The sequence below is a fragment of the Drosophila persimilis genome, unplaced genomic scaffold (genome assembly GCF_003286085.1).
Source record: "Drosophila persimilis strain 14011-0111.01,24,50 unplaced genomic scaffold, DperRS2 tig00001329-arrow-arrow-pilon, whole genome shotgun sequence".
Taxonomy (NCBI): domain Eukaryota; kingdom Metazoa; phylum Arthropoda; class Insecta; order Diptera; family Drosophilidae; genus Drosophila; species Drosophila persimilis.
In genome coordinates this window covers 9,466-34,622 of record NW_020825465.1, presented here as the reverse complement: position 1 = coordinate 34,622, position 25,157 = coordinate 9,466, and the positions used below count along the sequence as shown (strand labels likewise).

General features: G+C 49.7%; 1 protein-coding gene and 2 long non-coding RNA genes across 3 annotated transcripts; all 3 read right to left on the bottom strand.

Annotated features, from left to right (window-relative positions):
* Window positions 1-6,367: 6,367 nt before the first annotated feature.
* On the bottom strand, window positions 6,368-9,880 carry LOC113566944. The gene is made up of 8 exons (XR_003409279.1): window positions 9,725-9,880; window positions 9,326-9,598; window positions 9,049-9,250; window positions 7,913-8,099; window positions 7,205-7,705; window positions 6,943-7,137; window positions 6,734-6,860; window positions 6,368-6,652 (listed from the first exon to the last, which is right to left on the bottom strand). It is a non-coding gene; the product is annotated as an uncharacterized LOC113566944 (long non-coding RNA).
* A 4,335-nt stretch (window positions 9,881-14,215) lies between these two features.
* LOC113566945 lies at window positions 14,216-17,724 on the bottom strand. The gene is made up of 8 exons (XR_003409280.1): window positions 17,569-17,724; window positions 17,170-17,442; window positions 16,893-17,094; window positions 15,757-15,943; window positions 15,049-15,549; window positions 14,787-14,981; window positions 14,578-14,704; window positions 14,216-14,496 (listed from the first exon to the last, which is right to left on the bottom strand). It is a non-coding gene; the product is annotated as an uncharacterized LOC113566945 (long non-coding RNA).
* Window positions 17,725-17,854: 130 nt separating this feature from the next.
* Window positions 17,855-18,744, bottom strand: LOC113566946. Its single transcript, XM_026994180.1, has 2 exons — window positions 18,331-18,744; window positions 17,855-18,252 (listed from the first exon to the last, which is right to left on the bottom strand). Exons 1-2 carry the CDS (start codon window positions 18,644-18,646, stop codon window positions 18,071-18,073), a joined length of 498 nt encoding a protein of 165 aa, XP_026849981.1. The 5' UTR covers window positions 18,647-18,744; the 3' UTR covers window positions 17,855-18,070.
* Between the last annotated feature and the right edge of the window lie 6,413 nt (window positions 18,745-25,157).

Sequence of the window (25,157 nt, the reverse complement as noted above, 5' to 3'; positions counted from 1 at the left end):
GGAGACGGACAACCATCAGCCGCAACATCAGCCAGACATTAGTATAAATATAACGCCAGTCCAACCGTCATTACGCAGCACCAAGGTCCCAACAATCTTCCTGCCCCTGGTGCCTGCAATTGTACCCCTGATTAACAAATTGACAACAAATCCGAACGTGGGGAAATTCACGACGAAATCGATGGCCAACAGTGGACTTAGAGTCCACTGCGACGACATTATAACATACAACGCCATTCAGAACGCCCTAGCTGAAGATAGCACCCAACTACACACACACCAGCCGCGCAGCGAAAGGGGCTATCGTGTAATAGTGCGTCATTTACATCACACTACTCCCAGCAGCTGGATAACGGAGGAGCTGGAACGGCTCGGATACACTACCCGGTTTATCCGAGGACTCAAACATCGTTTTAATGGGAGGCCTCTAAATATTTTTGAGGTTGAAATTCAGCCCAAGGCGGATGGCGGCCATGAGGCAATTCTGGACATTAAAAACCTGGCCAATCAATGCGTCTCCATAGTGAGACAAGCCAAGCCACGCGACCCAGCGCAGTGCCATCGGTGCCAGGAGTTTGGACACACAAAAAACTACTGCAGACGGCCATACAAGTGCATGAAATGCGCAGGAGATCACCCCACAACAGCATGCAGGAAACCCAGGCAGGAGGATCCCAAATGCGCCAATTGTAGCGGCAAGCACGTGAGCTGCTACAAGGGTTGTCCCGCCTACAAAAAGGCCCGCAGCCATCTAAGGGCAAACCGGCTCATCGCTGAGCAGCAAAGGCAGCAGTACCAACAGCAACGCCAGCAGCCACAGCAGCCAACTGACCAACAACGCCCACAAACTCAACAGCCGAGTCGCCAATCCCAATCCCAGCAACAACAGCAGACAGCAAACACAGGCACCAGAGGTAATGGCAGGCCTTCCTACAGCAGGGTGTTGCGGTCCGGGAATGCTGAGCAGCAGCAGCAGCCACGAGCGGCAGAACGGCAACAGCCGACGAGCAGTCGTCGTCCTTCCCAGCAACAACAGCCACATATACCCGCCCCCAAGCAGCAGCAGTCATCACAAAAGAAGCGGCCACAACACCAACAGCAACAGCAGCATTCAAGCGGCAGACAAGGGGCCAAAGCAGCACCAACACCAGCTGCAGCAGCAGCAGCAACGCCCAACACCCGCAGGCCCTTGTATAGCCGAGGTGCGCAAGCCAATCCGGCCGAAAATCATTTGGCCAAGTTCCAGAAAAAGCTAAGGCAAGAGCAGCAGCAGCAACAAGAACAAAACAGCAGCAGCGCGGTACACAATTTGGGTCGGCAGCACCAGCAGCAGCACCAGCATCGCGGCCATCATTCCCAGCCACAGGCCAAGGGGCGCCAATGCCAGCGCGATCAACGGGTGCAGCCAACTCCAAATCGTTTCCAGACGCCGATAAATCCCCAGCATCAGCAGCAGCCAGCCATCCAATGCGATGGCAAGTGTGTGGGAACTCCTAAAAGAGTACTGCCGTCAAAATAGAAAACTTGGAGAAAAGACTGCAAGAAGCTTACCATACTAATTGCAAGCCTGACGGAGGCAAAGGGCAGTGGCTCAGCAGCGGCCAATCCTCCAACACAGACTCCAGCAGCAGCACCAGAAGCAGCACCAACACCTACAAGGCCCGCCGCCAATTACCCAACCTGACGCCGCAGCCGTATCGGAGGACTCTGATATGGACTGCGAAGCACTCAGCGACGATGGCGACGACCAGTGGACGGACGACGATTCAGTTGACGACGAGATAGCGGATATCCTAGACGACTACGATAGCTACTACTCTGACTACTTTTGATGAGCCCAAAAGTCGGTCCTGAGGCAGCCTGACAATCCACCGCACAGGTCCAGAGCAGCCACTGAAATAATACAAAATGACGTCAATACACACATCAACACAATATGGACAAAACTCAAAATAATCACACGTACCTGCCACGCCTCCGACAGATCTGCCCCTCCAGCAGCTGCCCCGTCATCAACACCACACATCTGATGCCAATTGGACGACATTTTAGGATTTATTGACGACGCTCCTGACAATCCACCGCACAGGTCCAGAGCAGCCACTGTAAATAAACCAAAATGACGTCAATATACACATCAACACAAAATGGTCCAAACATACACAAAACATACGTACCTGCCACGCCTCCGATAGATCTGCCTCTCCAGCAGTTGCCACACCAAATTCACCATCCACTTTCTGCCAAATGGGCGAAATTTGAAGGCCCTATCGCGGTCGCCAACAACATCCAGTCCTCAGGCTGCCGCTAAAAGGAGTAAAAACATCAATTCACACATCAACACAAAATGGTCCAAACTCACTCAAAACATACGTACCTGCCACGCCTCCGATAGAGCTGCCTCTTCAGCAGTTGCCACACTAAATTCGACATCCAATTCCTGCAAAATGGGCGAAATTGAGGCCCCTATCGCCGTCGCCATCAACATCCAGACTGCCGCTAAAAAGAAGAAAAAACATCAATTCACGCATCAACACAAAATAGCCAATACTTTTACTAATCACACTTACCTGTCAATACACTCACAGATCAGCCTCTCCAGTACCTACCTCGCCACCAACCGCAACATTTTGTTGCAAGTTGGGCCCAATTTGGACGCCCCTCCGACAACGCTGCCGTCAACCGATGGCCGTGACGTCACGCCACCACCATCACAAAACAGCAGCGGCAATCCAACGACGAGGCCAGCCAATACAGACGACAATGGCCAGCGCTCCATCTCCATCTTCATCGACAGTGCATCCGGGGTGGCCGGACCAGCAGCCACTCGGATGCAGCCAATCCGCATTCATTTGCGTCCATCTCCACTGCGGCCATTTCCACTGGCCAACGCACCCTGATTGGCCGGACCAGTGTCAATCCCCATTTCTCCAGGTAGAAGCAACGTGGGCGGCCGGACCAGAGTCGCTCATCAAACCCCATCTCCATTCACGCCAACTCCTGGATCCAGCCTCTGCCAATTCTGATGCCGCAGATGCGCGATCTGCTGCATCACATACACGTGCACATCCAGCGCTGAGGCGGATGCGCCCTGTGCTATCCACACTGCTCCAGACGACGACGATGATCCTCCAGTACCTGAAATAGAAAATAAATAGAATTAAATTAGTCTATAAATGTCATTAATGTTGCAATTTGTCCAAATACTCATCTCTTTGTTTGTATAAATGTACGCCAATAATTGCGAATGTCAAAATAGGGCTACCAGACTGTAATACTGATAGAATGTAAACATGTCTGTAGATGTTAATGTTAATGTAATGTTAATGTCAATTGCCCGCAAAAATTCAAAAGAACATTATTGTTGTTAGTTAAGCTTAAATGTAAATTGCCGAAGTTATGGTAATAAGAAAAGCTGGAAATAAACTCCGCCAGTAGCAAAGCTGGCGGGCGAGTGTGCGCATCGTAGGCGTGCACGCGCATCTAATTACATCGAAAAAAAAAAAAAAAGTGACTTGTGTTTTTTGTTGTTTTATGTGGAACTTTAAATGTATTAAAATACATGTTTCAACCGGGACTAAATTAAATGGAAACTAAACAAACAATATGTGCCAAATAATTGCAAATAATGCAATATAATCATCTGTAACCGTGCCGTAATAGTGAAGCCAATAAACCCAACTGAGGAAAGAGGAAGGAAAAGCAAGCTACTGAGTACCTGGACCAGGCCACCAAATGGACGCACTTGCTCCAAATCTGACGACCAACAAAATGGATGTTATGGATGATATGGACAACTCGGCAAGAGCCGAAGCGGGTGGTGAGTGCGTTACTCAAAATAGTGCTACCGATATAATGACCAGGCCCCTGGGAGGGAACCCCTCCGCAAATGCTTCCCTCTTCGAACCAATGTTCGACTCAGAGGGGGATGCGGATCTGGCTGAGTTGGAGACGGACTCGCCAGAGAGTACCCTGAGCTCCTTGGGAGCTACGGTGCTGGAGTTCGAGCGTCGTTTCGTGGACAGGGGTATATATGTTAGAAAATACCCGCCAATCCCACCAAAAACAGACGCCAACATACAAGAAAAACCGCCATCAAATACACGTACAAACACGCAGACAAAAATAGCCCCAAGCGAAAGTGCAACGGGTTCCAAAAATAGCGGCGCTTTCGCACTAACAAAAGAGCATTTAAGTGCACATAAACAAAACAAGAACAAATGTTATGCCCATATGTTTTCGCGCCAAAACATTAGCGAAAACAAAAACAAGCAAACAACTCACACAAGCATCAGAGAGAGCGACGCTTGCGCTCTCTCGGCAGCCGAACCCTCGGCGCACAATCAAAACGGAGGCTCGTCACATCAAGCCCCAAAGCGTTTGCCGCCAAACATACACTCACACACTTATGACAAAAAGAGAGATGCTTGCTCTCTCCCGCCGAACCAAAACACAAACACATACAAGAACGAAGCTAGCCTGACCTACGCCAATAACAAAACACAAACAAACACATTGACTTATGCCGAAACTGTAAACGGCATAAAGAAAAACAATGACCAGCAACAGCAACAAAGTTTGACGACAGCTGAACGCAATAATACTAGCAGAAGCAGAAAATGCTACTGGCCAATGAAATGCCCTCGCCCCTGCCCCTTACCCCTATAGCAAAGGATAAATTGACTACAAATTCGTTTCGCTCGCCGCTCAAAAGAAGATGCGCGGCGATCGAAACGGATACAGATGACGATGACTTCACCTGCCTCACTCTGGACACGCCCATGTTCAAGAGCCAATTCGCGAAAAGGCTGCATCATGAGACCCGGCAGATGGAGTCAGATGCTGGGCAAATACGCACACCGTCAAATAGTGTGGTTCCGGTTCCGGAGGTCCAACATAGGGAGCCCCAAAGGATAGAGGCTGAAAGCCAACAGATGGAGACGGACAACCATCAGCCGCAACATCAGCCAGACATTAGTATAAATATAACGCCCGTCCAACCGTCATTACGCAGCACCAAGGTCCCAACAATCTTCCTGCCCCTGGTGCCTGCAATTGTACCCCTAATCAATAAATTGACAATAAATCCGAACGTGGGGAAATTCACGACGAAATCGATGGCCAACAGTGGACTCAGAGTCCACTGCGACGACATGACAACCTACAACGCCATTCAGAACGCCCTAGCTGAAGACAGCACCCAATTGCACACACACCAGCCGCGCAGCGAAAGGGGCTATCGTGTAATAGTGCGTCATTTACACCACACTACGCCCAGCAGCTGGATAACGGAGGAGCTGGAACGACTCGGATACACTGCCAGGTTTATCCGAGGATTAAAACACCGTTTTAATGGAAGGCCTCTAAACATTTTTGAGGTTGAAATTCAGCCCAAGGCGGATGGCTGGCCATGAGGCAATACTTGACAGTTAAACAACTGGCCAATCCAGTGCAGTCTCGATAGTGAGACAAGCCAAGCCACGCGATCCAGCCCAAGTGCCATAGGTGCCAGGAGTTTGGGCATACTAAAAACTTATTGCAGACGGCCATTCAAGTGTATGAAATGCGCAGGAGATCACCCCACAACAGCATGCAGGAAACCCAGGCAGGAGGATCCTAAATGCGCCAATTGTAGCGGCAAGCACGTGAGCTGCGACAAGGGATGTGCCGCCTACAAAAAGGCTCGTAGCCAGTCTAAGGGCAAACCGGCTCATCGGTGAGCAGCAGTATCAACAGCAACGCCAGCAGCCACAGCAGCAAACCGAGCAGCAACGCCCACAACAGAAACACAACAAACATCAGCGTACGCAGCAGCAGCAGCATCAGCAGCAGTCACAGCAGACGCAACGACAGGGCCGCCAACAACAACAACAGCAGCTAGCAACAATCAGCGGCAGCGGTAGGCCGTCGTACAGCCGGGTAGTACGTAGCGGAATTACTGAGCAGGAGCAGCAGCAGCAGCAACAGCCACGAGCGGACAATCATCAACAGCAGCATCGCCGACCACAGCAACAGCAGCAGCCATATGTCCGTACTGTTGAGCAGCAACAGCCATCACAAAGGAAGCGGCCACAGCAGCAGCAGCATCAGCGGCAGCAGCGCGCAAGAGTTGTACAAGGGGCCAAAGCAGCACCAGCACCAACTCCAATAGCAGCAGCAACGCCCAACACCCGCAGGCCCTTGTATAGCCGAGGTGCTCAAGCCAATCCGGCCGAAAATCATTTGGCCAAGTTCCAACAGAAGTTGAGGGATGAGCAGCAGCAGCACCACCACCAGCAGCAACAAGAACAGCAAAAAACTCTCCCCGCAAATTTCCAGTCCCATGCCCATAAAGAAAATGCAGAATTTCTCTCAAGACTTGAGGCCAAAATCGATAGTCTATTTTCTGCAATAGTCAAATTAATAAATATCAATACAAATAAAACAAGCAAAACAACAAATAGCAGTTCACCAAACTCTTTGGACATGGCCCTGTCTTCCGCCAATGATGCCTTTTATGTTTAGTCCAGTCCCGAATGGCCTGTCAAACCAAAAAGTCAATCCAGTACAGACTATTTCCACCCACAGCGTCAGCCAGAACGGCAACACTTTTAAAATTGCCTTCTGGAACGCGTGTGGTGTGACAAACAAGTTGAACGAGGTCGAAGTTTTCCTGAAAAGGAAAAAAATACAATTAATGATGGTCATCGAAACACGCACAAGGGCCGTCTCTGTGAGCGGATTCCACACTTACACTGCACAAAATCCGGCAAACGATCGCAGAGGGGGAGTAGCCATCCTGGTCCGGGACGATGTCACCCACTCTGCTCTGCAGCCAATTTCAAAGCCATTCATCCAGAGTGCACCTGTCATCGTCTTCACTGAAAAGGAAAATAAAAAGGGAATTATTTTTGCGCCGATCTACTGTCCGCCTGTATTCAAGTGGGCGCCTGCCCATTTTACTGGATTGATAAGACATTTTGAAGAACTCTGCGTCGAAGAAACAGCATCCGGCTTCCTTGTATGCGGTGACTGGAACGCGAAGCATGTGTGGTGGGGAAATGCCCGTGGATGCGCCAGAGGGAAAGCACTGATGGAGGCTGTACACACCAACAACGGCTGCAATTTGCTGGCCACCGGTGGTGCCACACACTATCCCTACGACAAAAAAAAGAGACCATCAGCGATTGACTTTGGAATCTACAAAGGAATCAACGACACTCACCTGAGTATCCGTTCAAGCTCGGTTTTGGACTCTGATCACTTGCTGCTCAGGGTGGAGTTGACGATCGGCAACGGTGGACGTAGACATCCTACGCCCACAGTCAGGAATCATCTGCTCCCAGCACGCGCCAATATCAGCCTGTTCCAAAAGTCGCTGGAACGGTTGATCAATCTCAACACCGAGATTAGGATAGCGCAGGACATTGATGACGTCGTTTACTTGTTTTTGAACAATATACGGGTAGCAGCAGCAGCAGCAACAACACAACATCAACAGCAGCATCCAAACACTCATCGAAGATGGCCACAGCAGCGTCAGCATCATCATCAGCAGCGGTCACAGCAACATCACCGGCACCATCACCTCAAGCTGGACGAGGCTACAAGCGAGCTGCTCTCCATCAAACAGCAGTGCAAGAGGATCTGGCTGGCGACCCGCACCATCGAAGCCAGACGAAACTACAGGGCGGCGCAAAATCGTCTTAACAAGGGGCTCACAATCCTGAAAAACAAAAACATCAACAAACTGTTCACAGGGATTGACAACAAAGACCGCTATCAAATGCAGAAACTTTGGAAATTGACCAGCACAATCAAAAGACAGCCGCAGCCAAACTGGCCACTGAGGCTGCCAACTATGACTGGAGGCAAGGCAAGTGTCTCGTGGACAAAGTCAACAGCTGAGACAGCCGATGCCTTTGCTACTCACCTGGAGGAGAGATTCAGCCCGATACTGTCCAATTCAGATGAAGAGCGGGCCGCAATCAATAGAGAGCGTGAGCAGTCAAAACGGCAGAAGCAGCTACAACCGGACCAGGAAACCAGGATTCCCTTCAGACCAGTCACACTGCCTGAGCTGATGCAGATTGTGGATGCATTGGAGCTGTCCAAATCACCTGGGGGAGACAAAATCAATAACAAACTGATTAAAAATTTGCCAAAAAAAGCGCTATTATATTTAATACTAATATATAACTCCATTTTCAGGCTGGGCCACTTTCCAAGTCAGTGGAAACATGCCCAGATTAAAATGATTTTAAAACCGGGCAAAAACACAGCAGACATGTGTTCCTACCGGCCAATCAGTCTATTATCTGGCCTTTCAAAGATCTTTGAAAAATTGCTGATGGCGAGACTGTTTGAGGTGGAGAATTTTGCCAAGGCCGTACCCAATTACCAATTTGGATTTCGGCGGGAGCATGGCACTGAACAGCAGCTGGCTCGAGTCACTCAATACATCCTCAAGGCGTATGAGAAAAAACAAGTTTGCTCGGCAATTTTCCTGGACATTTCCGAAGCTTTTGACCGAGTATGGCATGAAGGGCTGCTGTACAAGTTGATGAAGCTGCTGCCTTTAAATTTGTACTGCATTCTGGAGAGCTACCTGGCTGAACGCACTTTTTGTGTGAGCTGCGGAGACGAGGAACTTTCAAGAATCGGGAAAATATCAGCTGGAGTCCCACAGGGCAGTGTTCTTGGACCAATATTATACACAATCTATGCCTCGGACATGCCAATGCCTCACCTCATCCAGGACAGCACTGGCTTCCATCCAGAACGGGAATCAATGCTTCTGTCCACGTATGCCGACGACACGGTGATAATGAGCGCATCTGCAATCCCAAATGTGGCAGTCAAATATAACCAAAGATACCTGACTCACTTCTCTATATGGGCCAAGAAGTGGTGCATTAACATAAATGCGAAAAAAACCGGACATGTAATATTCACACTGAGGACAATTAGATCAACGGACTTAAGGCAAACGCCGACTATAAATGGACAGGCTGTGCCACTTGCCAAATCACACACATATCTGGGCATAAAATTGGACAAAAAACTCACCCTAAGCTCACACATCACGAGGATCTGCACAAAACTCCGATCAAGAGCGGCCAAACTGGACTGGCTTGCTGGCCCAAAAAGCCGGCTGCCAAGCGAAACCAAGGCTATAGTCATCAAGCAGCTCATCATGCCCATTTGGCAATATGGTCTTCCGGTTTGGGGCGCACTTACATCCGATTCCCAGCTGCGACGGGTGCAAAGCCTACAAAATAAAATTATTAGACGGGCAATGAAGGCGACAAGGTTCACCAGGAACGATGCGATAAGACAGACTCACAATCTAGACACAATCGACGAAGTGTTCCATGCGGCAAGTGGGCGCTTCGCCAACTCCTTGGCTTGCCATGTCAATCCGGAGGCTCGGAAACTATTACTGCAGCCGTATGAACCACAGCGATTGCAGAGACCACGTTATCTGCAACAGCTGCTCCAACACTTCCGCCCGCTGCAGCCTCAAAATCAGGATCGGAGCAGCCATCATCATCAACATCCAGATCCGGCCATCTCCGAGGAATCGCTTCCAACGCTGGTCCGTCTCGAAGAGGAGGAGCTGAAAAGAAAGAGACAGGAGGAATCAGACGCCAGGCAATTAAGAAGAATCCAACAACAAAATATCATCAATCCGAACCCCGAAAGGTTCAACGAATCGATGATAAATTGCTTCAGAAAACGATACCTCAGCGGCCAAACTCCCCGAGAAAGAATAGTGGCTCTTATCTTTGGCCAGCCACTTTCTGTCCAAAGGATAATCCTGCCAGATTACGAGGGGGATCCCGATCCAGCGACGCAGCAGCAGACGCAGCAGCAGACTCAGCAGCAGACGCAGCAGCAGACTCAGCAGCAGATGCAGCAGCAGACGCAGCAGCGGACCCAGCAGCAGACGCAGCAGCGGACTCAGCAGCAGACACAACAACAGATGCAGCAGCAGACGCAGCAGCGGACTCAGCAGCAGACACGGCAAATTCTGGCGAGCAGCAACCGGCAGACGTCACATCATCGTTGCCAGACACGGGCTGCAAGCAGCAGCTCACGCACCCTGGACGACAGCCATCGACGCAATCCGCAAGAGGCACTTCTGGACCACGGACTGGAGCAAGTCCGACGGCGCCTTGAACGGGTGGTCGACGACGACGACGTCCAAATCATCTCAGATGACGACGACGACGACGTCCAAATCATCACCGATGTCCAATCCATCTCAGATGACGATGACCACAACAACGACGATGATGCCGGCCGGCACATTGCGCACACCGCCACAGTGACTCCGCACTTTGGTGCAGCAAGGCGCCGCTCACTGGGACGCCGCAATCCGGCCGCAGCAAGTCCAATGTTCCTGTGGTGGACATTGTCGTTGTACCTGGTAAATGTAAAAATGACATTAAAATTTGCAAAATTATCCCCTCCACAGAGTAATATAAAACGGCACAAAACTCACCTGAAGCGTGTACAAACACGCTTGCGACACCGGGCGACACCCCTAGTTGCTCCTCTGATCCTTTCTCATGGGCGTCACCACGGCATCCGGCCTCCAGAAGGGCTCCGCGGACGAGAGTCATCACGGCTGCTGGTTGGCTATGAATGCCAATTTGGACACGCTTGCGCTGCACACATGGCGCATCCGAATCCACGCAGGGGTGGTTTTCCTGCACTTCATGGCTGCTGGCAACCATCGCCACACAAATCTGGCCGAATCCCGGGCCACCTGGAGGACCACGGCGATCGCTCCATCCACTCTGCACGGCGCTGTGCATTGTCCACGTCTCCTGCCGCACCTTACACACGCGCTCATCCAGCGCCGTACGGTTGCGCACCGTGCCAAACACTCTGCTCCAGACGACGACGATGATCCAGTACCTGCAAATAGAAATAAAATAGAATTAAATTAAATTAAAATGTAAACAATTGTTCAAATATTGTCAATACTTATCTGTTTGTGACCACCGCTGATTTATGTACGTTAATCCTGTGATTGACACATAAGGGCTGCCAGACCATTAGTTTCATGTTTTAATGTTAATGTTAATGTAATGCTACTGTAATGCTAATGTTAATGTTAACAGCCCGCCAATTTTAAAAATCACATCATTGTTGTTAGTTAAGCTTAAATGTAAATTGCCGAAGTTATGGTAATAAGAAAAGCTGGAAATAAACTCCGCCAGTAGCAAAGCTGGCGGGCGAGTGTGCGCATCGTAGGCGTGCACGCGCATCTAATTACATCGAAAAAAAAAAAGTGACTTGTGTTTTTTGTTGTTTTATGTGGAACTTTAAATGTTTTTAAATACATGTTTAAACCGGGAAAATGAACTAAATAAACAATATGTGCCAAATAATTGCAAATAATGCAATATAATCATCTGTGATCGCGCTGTAATAGTGAAGCCAATAAACCCAACTGGAGGAAAGAGGAAGGAAAAGCAAGCTACTGAGTACCTGGACCAGGCCACCAAATGGACGCACTTGCTCCAAAACAGACGACCAACAAAATGGATGTTATGGATGCTATGGACAACTCGGCAAGAGCCGAAGCGGGTGGTGAGTGCGTTACTCAAAATAGTGCTACCTACATATCGACCAGGCCCCTGGGAGGGAACCCCTCCGCAAATGCTTCCCTCTTCGAACCAATGTTCGACTCAGAGGGGGATGCGGATCTGGCTGAGTTGGAGACGGACTCGCCAGAGAGTACTGTGAGCTCCTTGGGAGCTACGGTGCTGGAGTTCGAGCGTCGTTTCGTGGACAGGGGTTTATATGTTAGAAAATACCCGCCAATCCCACCAAAAACAGACGCCAACATACAAGAAAAACCGCCATCAAATACACGTACAAACACGCAGACAAAAATAGCTCCCAGCGAAAGTGCAACGGGTTCCAAAAATAGCGGCGCTTTCGCACTAACAAAAGAGCATTTAAGTGCACATAAACAAAACAAGAACAAATGTTATGCCCATATGTTTTCGCGCCAAAACATTAGCGAAAACTAAAACAAGCAAACAACTCACACAAGCATGAGAGAGAGCGACGCTTGCGCTCTCTTAGCGTCCGAACCCTTGGCGCACAATCAAAACGGAGGCGCGTCACATCAAGCCCCAAAGCGTTTGCCGCCAAACTTGCACTCACACACTTATGACAAAAAGAGAGATGCTTGCTCTCTCCCGCCGAACCAATACTCAAACACAAACACGAACAATAAACCCCTGACCTACGCCAATAACAAAACAAAAACAAACACATTGACATATGCCGAAACCATAAACGGCATACAGAAAAACAATGACCAGCAACAGCAACAACGTTTGACGACAGCTGAAAGCAATAATACTAGCAGAAGCAGAAAATGCTTGCTGCCTACTCTGACTCAGGCGGACGAGCATAATACTCAGACAAGGCCTAGTACCAGAACACAGCTGGTAAAGGAATGGCTTAATAGCGTTCCCCCGCTACTGGCCAATGAAATGCCCTCGCCCCTGCCCCTTACCCCTATAGCAAACGATATCCTGACAACAAATTCGTTTCGCTCGCCGCTCAAAAGAAGATGCGCGGCGATCGAAACGGATTCAGATGACGACCACTTTGCCTGCCTGGCACTTGACACGCCCATGTTCAAGAGTCAGTTTGCGAAAAGATTGCATCACGAGACCCGGCAGATGGAGTCAAATATGCTCACCGCTAAATAGCGAGGTTCCGGTTACACCGAGTGAGGTTCAACATAGGGAGCCTCAAAGGGGGCAGCCCGAAAGTCAACAGATGGAGACGGACAACCATCAGCCCAACAGCCAGACATTAGTATAAATATAACGCCCGTCCAACCGTCATTACGCAGCACCAAGGTCCCTACAATCTTCCTGCCCCTGGTGCCTGCAATTGTACCCCTAATCAATAAATTGACAATAAATCCGAACGTGGGGAAATTCACGACGAAATCGATGGCCAACAGTGGACTCAGAGTCCAGTGCGACGACATGACAACATACAACGCCATACAGAACGCCCTTGCTGAAGATAGCACTCAACTGCACACACACCAGCCGCGCAGTGAAAGGGGCTACCGTGTAATAGTGCGGCATTTACACCACACTACGCCCAGCAGCTGGATAACGGAGGAGCTGGAACGACTCGGATACACTGCCCGGTTTATCCGAGGATTAAAACACCGTTTTAATGGAAGGCCTCTAAACATTTTTGAGGTTGAAATTCAGCCCAAGGCGGATGGCGGCCATGAGGCAATACTTGACGTTAAACAACTGGCCAACCAGTGCGTCTCGATAGTGAGACAAGCCAAGCCACGCGATCCAGCCCAATGCCATCGGTGCCAGGAGTTTGGGCATACTAAAAATTATTGCAGACGGCCATTCAAGTGCATGAAATGCGCAGGAGATCACACCACAACAGCATGCAGGAAACACAGGCAGGAGGATCCTAAATGCGCCAATTGTAGCGGCAAGCACGTGAGCTGCGACAAGGGATGTGCCGCCTACAAAAAGGCTCGTAGCCATCTAAGGGCAAACCGGCTCATCGGTGAGCAGCAGTATCAACAGCAACGCCAGCAGCCACAGCAGCAAACCGAGAAGCAACGCCCACAACAGAAACACAACAAACATCAGCGTACGCAGCAGCAGCAGCATCAGCAGCAGTCACAGCAGACGCAACGACAGGGCCGCCAACAACAACAACAGCAGCTAGCAACAATCAGCGGCAGCGGTAGGCCGTCGTACAGCCGGGTAGTACGTAGCGGAATTACTGAGCAGGAGCAGCAGCAGCAACAGCCACGAGCGGACAATCATCAACAGCAGCATCGCCGACCACAGCAACAGCAGCAGCCATATGTCCGTACTGTTGAGCAGCAACAGCCATCACAAAGGAAGCGGCCACAGCAGCAGCAGCATCAGCGGCAGCAGCGCGCAAGAGTTGTACAAGGGGCCAAAGCAGCACCAGCACCAACTCCAATAGCAGCAGCAACGCCCAACACCCGCAGGCCCTTGTATAGCCGAGGTGCTCAAGCCAATCCGGCCGAAAATCATTTGGCCAAGTTCCAACAGAAGTTGAGGGATGAGCAGCAGCAGCACCACCACCAGCAGCAACAAGAACAGCAAAAAACTCTCCCCGCAAATTTCCAGTCCCATGCCCATAAAGAAAATGCAGAATTTCTCTCAAGACTTGAGGCCAAAATCGATAGTCTATTTTCTGCAATAGTCAAATTAATAAACATCAATACAAATAAGACAAGCAAAACAACAAATAGCAGTTCACCAAACTCTTTGGACATGGCCCTGTCTTCCGCCAATGATGCCTTTTATGTTTAGTCCAGTCCCGAATGGCCTGTCAAACCAAAAAGTCAATCCAGTACAGACTATTTCCACCCACAGCGTCAGCCAGAACGGCAACACTTTTAAAATTGCCTTCTGGAACGCGTGTGGTGTGACAAACAAGTTGAACGAGGTCGAAGTTTTCCTGAAAAGGGAAAAAATACAATTAATGATGGTCATCGAAACACGCACAAGGGCCGTCTCTGTGAGCGGATTCCACACTTACACTGCACAAAATCCGGCAAACGATCGCAGAGGGGGAGTAGCCATCCTGGTCCGGGACGATGTCACCCACTCTGCTCTGCAGCCAATTTCAAAGCCATTCATCCAGAGTGCACCTGTCATCGTCTTCACTGAAAAGGAAAATAAAAAGGGAATTATTTTTGCGCCGATCTACTGTCCGCCTGTATTCAAGTGGGCGCCTGCCCATTTTACTGGATTGATAAGACATTTTGAAGAACTCTGCGTCGAAGAAACAGCATCCGGCTTCCTTGTATGCGGTGACTGGAACGCGAAGCATGTGTGGTGGGGAAATGCCCGTGGATGCGCCAGAGGGAAAGCACTGATGGAGGCTGTACACACCAACAACGGCTGCAATTTGCTGGCCACCGGTGGTGCCACACACTATCCCTACGACAAAAAAAAGAGACCATCAGCGATTGACTTTGGAATCTACAAAGGAATCAACGACACTCACCTGAGTATCCGTTCAAGCTCGGTTTTGGACTCTGATCACTTGCTGCTCAGGGTGGAGTTGACGATCGGCAACGGTGGACGTAGACATCCTACGCCCACAGTCAGGAATCATCTGCTCCCAGCACGCGCCAATATCAGCCTGTTCCAAAAGTCGCTGGAACGGTTGATCAATCTCAACACCGAGATTAGGATAGCGCAGGACATTGATGACGTCGTTTACTTGTTTTTGAACAATATACGGGTAGCAGCAGCAGCAGCAACAACACAACATCAACAGCAGCATCCAAACACTCATCGAAGATGGCCACAGCAGCGTCAGCATCATCATCAGCAGCGGTCACAGCAACATCACCGGCACCATCACCTCAAGCTGGACGAGGCTACAAGCGAGCTGCTCTCCATCAAACAGCAGTGCAAGAGGATCTGGCTGGCGACCCGCACCATCGAAGCCAGACGAAACTACAGGGCGGCGCAAAATCGTCTTAACAAGGGGCTCACAATCCTGAAAAACAAAAACATCAACAAACTGTTCACAGGGATTGACAACAAAGACCGCTATCAAATGCAGAAACTTTGGAAATTGACCAGCACAATCAAAAGACAGCCGCAGCCAAACTGGCCACTGAGGCTGCCAACTATGACTGGAGGCAAGGCAAGTGTCTCGTGGACAAAGTCAACAGCTGAGACAGCCGATGCCTTTGCTACTCACCTGGAGGAGAGATTCAGCCCGATACTGTCCAATTCAGATGAAGAGCGGGCCGCAATCAATAGAGAGCGTGAGCAGTCAAAACGGCAGAAGCAGCTACAACCGGACCAGGAAACCAGGATTCCCTTCAGACCAGTCACACTGCCTGAGCTGATGCAGATTGTGGATGCATTGGAGCTGTCCAAATCACCTGGGGGAGACAAAATCAATAACAAACTGATTAAAAATTTGCCAAAAAAAGCGCTATTATATTTAATACTAATATATAACTCCATTTTCAGGCTGGGCCACTTTCCAAGTCAGTGGAAACATGCCCAGATTAAAATGATTTTAAAACCGGGCAAAAACACAGCAGACATGTGTTCCTACCGGCCAATCAGTCTATTATCTGGCCTTTCAAAGATCTTTGAAAAATTGCTGATGGCGAGACTGTTTGAGGTGGAGAATTTTGCCAAGGCCGTACCCAATTACCAATTTGGATTTCGGCGGGAGCATGGCACTGAACAGCAGCTGGCTCGAGTCACTCAATACATCCTCAAGGCGTATGAGAAAAAACAAGTTTGCTCGGCAATTTTCCTGGACATTTCCGAAGCTTTTGACCGAGTATGGCATGAAGGGCTGCTGTACAAGTTGATGAAGCTGCTGCCTTTAAATTTGTACTGCATTCTGGAGAGCTACCTGGCTGAACGCACTTTTTGTGTGAGCTGCGGAGACGAGGAACTTTCAAGAATCGGGAAAATATCAGCTGGAGTCCCACAGGGCAGTGTTCTTGGACCAATATTATACACAATCTATGCCTCGGACATGCCAATGCCTCACCTCATCCAGGACAGCACTGGCTTCCATCCAGAACGGGAATCAATGCTTCTGTCCACGTATGCCGACGACACGGTGATAATGAGCGCATCTGCAATCCCAAATGTGGCAGTCAAATATAACCAAAGATACCTGACTCACTTCTCTATATGGGCCAAGAAGTGGTGCATTAACATAAATGCGAAAAAAACCGGACATGTAATATTCACACTGAGGACAATTAGATCAACGGACTTAAGGCAAACGCCGACTATAAATGGACAGGCTGTGCCACTTGCCAAATCACACACATATCTGGGCATAAAATTGGACAAAAAACTCACCCTAAGCTCACACATCACGAGGATCTGCACAAAACTCCGATCAAGAGCGGCCAAACTGGACTGGCTTGCTGGCCCAAAAAGCCGGCTGCCAAGCGAAACCAAGGCTATAGTCATCAAGCAGCTCATCATGCCCATTTGGCAATATGGTCTTCCGGTTTGGGGCGCACTTACATCCGATTCCCAGCTGCGACGGGTGCAAAGCCTACAAAATAAAATTATTAGACGGGCAATGAAGGCGACAAGGTTCACCAGGAACGATGCGATAAGACAGACTCACAATCTAGACACAATCGACGAAGTGTTCCATGCGGCAAGTGGGCGCTTCGCCAACTCCTTGGCTTGCCATGTCAATCCGGAGGCTCGGAAACTATTACTGCAGCCGTATGAACCACAGCGATTGCAGAGACCACGTTATCTGCAACAGCTGCTCCAACACTTCCGCCCGCTGCAGCCTCAAAATCAGGATCGGAGCAGCCATCATCATCAACATCCAGATCCGGCCATCTCCGAGGAATCGCTTCCAACGCTGGTCCGTCTCGAAGAGGAGGAGCTGAAAAGAAAGAGACAGGAGGAATCAGACGCCAGGCAATTAAGAAGAATCCAACAACAAAATATCATCAATCCGAACCCCGAAAGGTTCAACGAATCGATGATAAATTGCTTCAGAAAACGATACCTCAGCGGCCAAACTCCCCGAGAAAGAATAGTGGCTCTTATCTTTGGCCAGCCACTTTCTGTCCAAAGGATAATCCTGCCAGATTACGAGGGGGATCCCGATCCAGCGACGCAGCAGCAGACGCAGCAGCAGACTCAGCAGCAGACGCAGCAGCAGACTCAGCAGCAGATGCAGCAGCAGACGCAGCAGCGGACCCAGCAGCAGACGCAGCAGCGGACTCAGCAGCAGACACAACAACAGATGCAGCAGCAGACGCAGCAGCGGACTCAGCAGCAGACTCGGCAAATTCTGGCGAGCAGCAACCGGCAGACGTCACATCATCGTTGCCAGACACGGGCTGCAAGCAGCAGCTCACGCACCCTGGACGACAGCCATCGACGCAATCCGCAAGAGGCACTTCTGGACCACGGACTGGAGCAAGTCCGACGGCGCCTTGAACGGGTGGTCGACGACGACGACGTCCAAATCATCTCAGATGACGACGACGACGACGTCCAAATCATCACCGATGTCCAATCCATCTCAGATGACGATGACCACAACAACGACGATGATGCCGGCCGGCACATTGCGCACACCGCCACAGTGACTCCGCACTTTGGTGCAGCAAGGCGCCGCTCACTGGGACGCCGCAATCCGGCCGCAGCAAGTCCAATGTTCCTGTGGTGGACATTGTCGTTGTACCTGGTAAATGTAAAAATGACATTAAAATTTGCAAAATTATCCCCTCCACAGAGTAATATAAAACGGCACAAAACTCACCTGAAGCGTGTACAAACACGCTTGCGACACCGGGCGACACCCCTAGTTGCTCCTCTGATCCTTTCTCATGGGCGTCACCACGGCATCCGGCCTCCAGAAGGGCTCCGCGGACGAGAGTCATCACGGCTGCTGGTTGGCTATGAATGCCAATTTGGACACGCTTGCGCTGCACACATGGCGCATCCGAATCCACGCAGGGGTGGTTTTCCTGCACTTCATGGCTGCTGGCAACCATCGCCACACAAATCTGGCCGAATCCCGGGCCACCTGGAGGACCACGGCGATCGCTCCATCCACTCTGCACGGCGCTGTGCATTGTCCACGTCTCCTGCCGCACCTTACACACGCGCTCATCCAGCGCCGTACGGTTGCGCACCGTGCCAAACACTCTGCTCCAGACGACGACGATGATCCAGTACCTGCAAATAGAAATAAAATAGAATTAAATTAAATTAAAATGTAAACAATTGTTCAAATATTGTCAATACTTATCTGTTTGTGACCACCGCTGATTTATGTACGTTAATCCTGTGATTGACACATAAGGGCTGCCAGACCATTAGTTTCATGTTTTAATGTTAATGTTAATGTAATGCTACTGTAATGCTAATGTTAATGTTAACAGCCCGCCAATTTTAAAAATCACATCATTGTTGTTAGTTAAGCTTAAATGTAAATTGCCGAAGTTATGGTAATAAGAAAAGCTGGAAATAAACTCCGCCAGTAGCAAAGCTGGCGGGCGAGTGTGCGCATCGTAGGCGTGCACGCGCATCTAATTACATCGAAAAAAAAAAAAGTGACTTGTGTTTTTTGTTGTTTTATGTGGAACTTTAAATGTATTAAAATACATGTTTAAACCGGGACTAAATTAAATGAAACTAAATAAACAATATGTGCCAAATAATTGCAAATAATGCAATATAATCATCTGTGATCGTGCCTTAATTCAGGGAAGCCAATAAACCCAACTGAGGAAAGAGGAAGAAAAAGCAAGCTACTGAGTACCTGGACCAGGCCACCAAATGGACGCACTTGCTCCAAATCTGACGACCAATAATATGGATGTTATGGATGCTATGGACAACTCGGCAAGAGCCGAAGCGGGTGGTGAGTGCGTTACTCAAATAAGTTCTGCCGTCATATCGACCAGGCCCCTGGGAGGGAACCCCTCCGCAAATGCATCCCTCTTCGAACCAATGTTCGACTCAGAGGGGGATGCGGATCTGGCTGAGTTGGAGACGGACTCGCCAGAGAGTACCCTGAGCTCCTTGGGAGCTACGGTGCTGGAGTTCGAGCGTCGTTTCGTGGACAGGGGTTTATATGTTAGAAAATACCCGCCAATCCCACCAAAAACAGACGCCAACATAGAAGAAAAACCGCCATCAAATACACGTACAAACACGCAGACAAAAATAGCCCCCAGCGAAAGTGCAACGGGTTCCAAAAATAGCGGCGCTTTCGCACTAACAAAAGAGCATTTAAGTGCACATAAACAAAACAAGAACAAATGTTATGCCCATATGTTTTCGTGCCAAAACATTAGCGAAAACAAAAACAAGCAAACAACTCACACAAGCATCAGAGAGAGCGACGCTTGCGCTCTCTCGGCAGCCGAACCCTCGGCGCACAATCAAAACGGAGGCTCGTCACATCAAGCCCCAAAGCGTTTGCCGCCAAACAAGCACTCACACACTTATGACAAAAAGAGAGATGCTTGCTCTCTCCCGCCGAACCAAAACACAAACACATACAAGAACGAAGCTAGCCTGACCTACGCCAATAACAAAACAAAGACAAACACACTGACTTATGCCGAAACCATAAACGGCACACAGAAAAACAATGACCAGCAACAGCAACAAAGTTTGACGACAGCTGAACGCAATAATTCTAGCAGAAGCAGAAAATGCTTGCTGCCCACTCTGACTCAGGCGGACGAGCATAATACTCAGACAAGGCCTAGTACCAGAACAAAACTGGTAAAGGAATGGCTAATTAGCGTTCCCCCGCTACTGGCCAATGAAATGCCCTCGCCCCTGCCCCTTACCCCTATAGCAAAGGATAAATTGACTACAAATTCGTTTCGCTCGCCGCTCAAAAGAAGATGCGCGGCGATCGAAACGGATACAGATGACGATGACTTCACCTGCCTCACTCTGGACACGCCCATGTTCAAGAGCCAATTCGCGAAAAGGCTGCATCATGAGACCCGGCAGATGGAGTCAGATGCTGGGCAAATACGCACACCGTCAAATAGTGTGGTTCCGGTTCTGGAGGTCCAACATAGGGAGCCCCAAAGGATAGAGGCTGAAAGCCAACAGATGGAAACGGACAATCATCAGCCGCAACATCAGCCAGACATTAGCATAAATATAACGCCAGTCCAACCGTCATTACGCAGCACCAAGGTCCCAACAATCTTCCTGCCCCTGGTGCCTGCAATTTTACCCCTGATTAACAAATTGACAACAAATCCGAACGTGGGGAAATTCACGACGAAATCGATGGCCAACAGTGGACTCAGAGTCCACTGCGACGACTTGATAACATACAACGCCATTCAGAACGCCCTAGCTGAAGACAGCACCCAATTGCACACACACCAGCCGCGCAGCGAAAGGGGCTATCGTGTAATAGTGCGACACTTACACCACACCACGCCCAGCAGCTGGATCTCTGAGGAGCTTGAACGACTCGGATTTACTGCGAGGTTTATCCGAGGTTTAAAACACCGTTTTAATGGAAGGCCTCTAAATATTTTTGAGGTTGAAATTCAGCCCAAGGCGGATGGCGGCCATGAGGCAATTCTGGACATTAAAAACCTGGCCAATCAATGCGTCTCCATAGTAAGACAAGCCAAGCCACGCGATCCAGCGCAGTGCCATCGGTGCCAGGAGTTTGGGCATACTAAGAACTATTGCAGGCGGCCATACAAGTGCATGAAATGCGCAGGAGATCACCCCACAACAGCATGCAGGAAACCCAGGCAGGAGGATCCCAAATGCGCCAATTGTAGCGGCAAGCACGTGAGCTGCTACAAGGGTTGTCCCGCCTACAAAAAGGCCCGCAGCCATTTAAGGGCAAACAGGCTCATCGCTGAGCAGCAAAGGCAGCAGTACCAACAGCAACGCCAGCAGCCACAGCAGCCAACTGACCAACAACGCCCACAAACTCAGCAGCCGAGTCGCCAATCCCAATCCCAGCAACAACAGCAGACAGCAAACACAGGCACCAGAGGTAATGGCAGGCCTTCCTACAGCAGGGTGTTGCGGTCCGGGAATGCTGAGCAGCAGCAGCAGCCACGAGCGGCAGAACGGCAACAGCCGAAGAACAGTCTTCGTCATTCCCAGCAACAGCAGCCTCATATCCCCGCCCCCAAACAACAGCAGTCATCTCAAAAGAAGCGGCCACAACACCAACAACAACAGCAGCACTCAAGCGGCAGACAGGGGGCCAAAGCAGCACCAACACCAGCTGCAGCAGCAGCAGCAACGCCCAACACCCGCAGGCCCTTGTATAGCCGAGGTGCGCAAGCCAATCCGGCCGAAAATCATTTGGCCAAGTTCCAGCAAAACCTAAGGGAAGAGCAGCAGCAGCAACATAAACAAAAACAGCAGCAGCGCGGTCACAATTTGGGTCGGCAGCACCAGCAGCAGCACCAGCATCGCGGCCATCATTCCCAGCCACAGGCCAAGGGGCGCCAATGCCAGCGCGATCAACGGGTGCAGCCAACTCCAAATCGTTTCCAGACGCCGAGAAATCCCCAGCATCAGCAGCAGCCGGCCATCCAATGCGATGGCAAGTGTGTGGAAATCCTGAAAGAGTACGCCGTCAAAATAGAAAACTTGGAGAAAAGACTGCAAGAGCTTACCATACTAATTGCAAGCCTGACGGAGGCAAAGGGCCGTGGCTCAGCAGCGGCCAATCCTCCAACACAGACACCAGCAGCAGCACCAGCACCAACACCAACACCTACAAGGCCCGCCGCCAATTCACAACCTGACGCCGCAGCCGTATCGGAGGACTCTGATATGGACTGCGAAGCACTCAGCGACGATGGCGACGACCAGTGGACGGACGACGATTCAGTTGACGACGAGATAGCGGATATCCTAGACGACTACGATAGCTACTACTCTGACTACTTTTGATGAGCCCAAAAGTCGGTCCTGAGGCAGCCTGACAATCCACCGCACAGGTCCAGAGCAGCCACTGAAATAAAACAAAATGACGTCAATTCGCATACCAACAAAATATGGACAAAACTCAAAATAATCACACGTACCTGCCACGCCTCCGACAGATCTGCCCCTCCAGCAGCTGCCCCTTCATCAACACCACACATTTGATGCCAATTGGACGACATTTTGGAATATATTGACGACGCTCCGGACAATCCACCGCACAGGTCCAGAGCAGCCACTGTAAATAAACCAAAATGACGTCAATATACACATCAACACAAAAGGTCCAAACATACACAAAACATACGTACCTGCCACGCCTCCGATAGATCTGCCTCTCCAGCAGTTGCCACACCAAATTCGCCATCCAATTCCTGCCAAATGGGCGAAATTTGAGGCCCCTATCGTCGTCGCCATCAACATCCAGACTGCCGCTAAAAGAAGAAAAAAAACATCAATTCACGCATCAACACAAAATAGCCATTACTTCTACTAATCACACTTACCTTCAATACACTCACAGATCAGCCTCTCCAGTACCTGCCTCGCCACCAACCGCAACATTTTGTTGCAAGTTGGGCCCAATTTGGACGCCCCTCCAACAACGCTGCCGTCAACCGATGGCCGTGACGTCACGCCATCATCACAAAACAGCAGCAGCAATCCAACGACGAGGCCAGCCAATACAGACACCAATGGCCAGCGCGCCATCTCCATCTCCATCTACATCGACAGTGCATCCTGGGTGGCCGGACCAGAGCCACTCGGATGCAGCCAATCCGCACTCATATGCGGCCATCTCCACTGCGGCCATTTCCACTGGTCATCGCACCCCGATTGGCCGGACCAGTGTCAATCCCCATTTCTCCAGGCAGAAGCAACGTGGGCGGCCGGACCAGAGTCGCTCGTCAAACACCATCACCATCCACGCCAACTCCTGGATTCTGCCTCTGCCAATTCTGATGCTGCAGATGCGTGATCTGCTGCATCACACACACGTGCACATCCAGCGCTGAGGCGGATGCGCCCTGTGCCATCCACTCTGCTCCAGACGACGACGATGATCCTCCAGTACCTGAAATAGAAAATAAATAGAATTAAATTAGTCTATAAATATCATTAATGTTGCAATCTGTTCAATACTTATCTCTTTGTTTGTATAAATGTACGTCAATTATTGCGAATGTCAAAATAGGGCTACCAGACTGTAATACTGATAGAATGTAAACATGTCTGTAGATGTTAATGTTAATGTAATGTTAATGTCAATTGCCCGCCAATTTTAAAAATCACATCATTGTTGTAAGTTAAGCTTAAATGTAAATTGCCGAAGTTATGGTAATAGGAAAAGCTGGAAATAAACTCCGCCAGTAGCAAAGCTGGCGGGCGAGTGTGCGCATCGTAGGCGTGCACGCGCATCTAATTACATCGAAAAAAAAAAAAGTGACTTGTGTTTTTTGTTGTTTTATGTGGAACTTTAAATGTATTAAAATACATGTTTAAACCGGGATTAAATTAAATGGAAACTAAACAAACAATATGTGCCAAATAATTGCAAATAATGCAATATAATCATCTGTAACCGTGCCGTAATAGTGAAGCCAATAAACCCAACTGAGGAAAGAGGAAGGAAAAGCAAGCTACTGAGTACCTGGACCAGGCCACCAAATGGACGCACTTGCTCCAAATCTGACGACCAACAAAATGGATGTTATGGATGATATGGACAACTCGGCAAGAGCCGAAGCGGGTGGTGAGTGCGTTACTCAAAATAGTGCTACCGATATAATGACCAGGCCCCTGGGAGGGAACCCCTCCGCAAATGCTTCCCTCTTCGAACCAATGTTCGACTCAGAGGGGGATGCGGATCTGGCTGAGTTGGAGACGGACTCGCCAGAGAGTACCCTGAGCTCCTTGGGAGCTACGGTGCTGGAGTTCGAGCGTCGTTTCGTGGACAGGGGTATATATGTTAGAAAATACCCGCCAATCCCACCAAAAACAGACGCCAACATACAAGAAAAACCGCCATCAAATACACGTACAAACACGCAGACAAAAATAGCCCCAAGCGAAAGTGCAACGGGTTCCAAAAATAGCGGCGCTTTCGCACTAACAAAAGAGCATTTAAGTGCACATAAACAAAACAAGAACAAATGTTATGCCCATATGTTTTCGCGCCAAAACATTAGCGAAAACAAAAACAAGCAAACAACTCACACAAGCATCAGAGAGAGCGACGCTTGCGCTCTCTCGGCAGCCGAACCCTCGGCGCACAATCAAAACGGAGGCTCGTCACATCAAGCCCCAAAGCGTTTGCCGCCAAACATGCACTCACACACTTATGACAAAAAGAGAGATGCTTGCTCTCTCCCGCCGAACCAAAACACAAACACATACAAGAACGAAGCTAGCCTGACCTACGCCAATAACAAAACACAAACAAACACATTGACTTATGCCGAAACTGTAAACGGCACACAGAAAAACAATGACCAGCAACAGCAACAAAGTTTGACGACAGCTGAACGCAATAATTCTAGCAGAAGCAGAAAATGCTTGCTGCCCACTCTGACTCAGGCGGACGAGCATAATACTCAGACAAGGCCTAGTACCAGAACACAACTGGTAAAGGAATGGCTAATT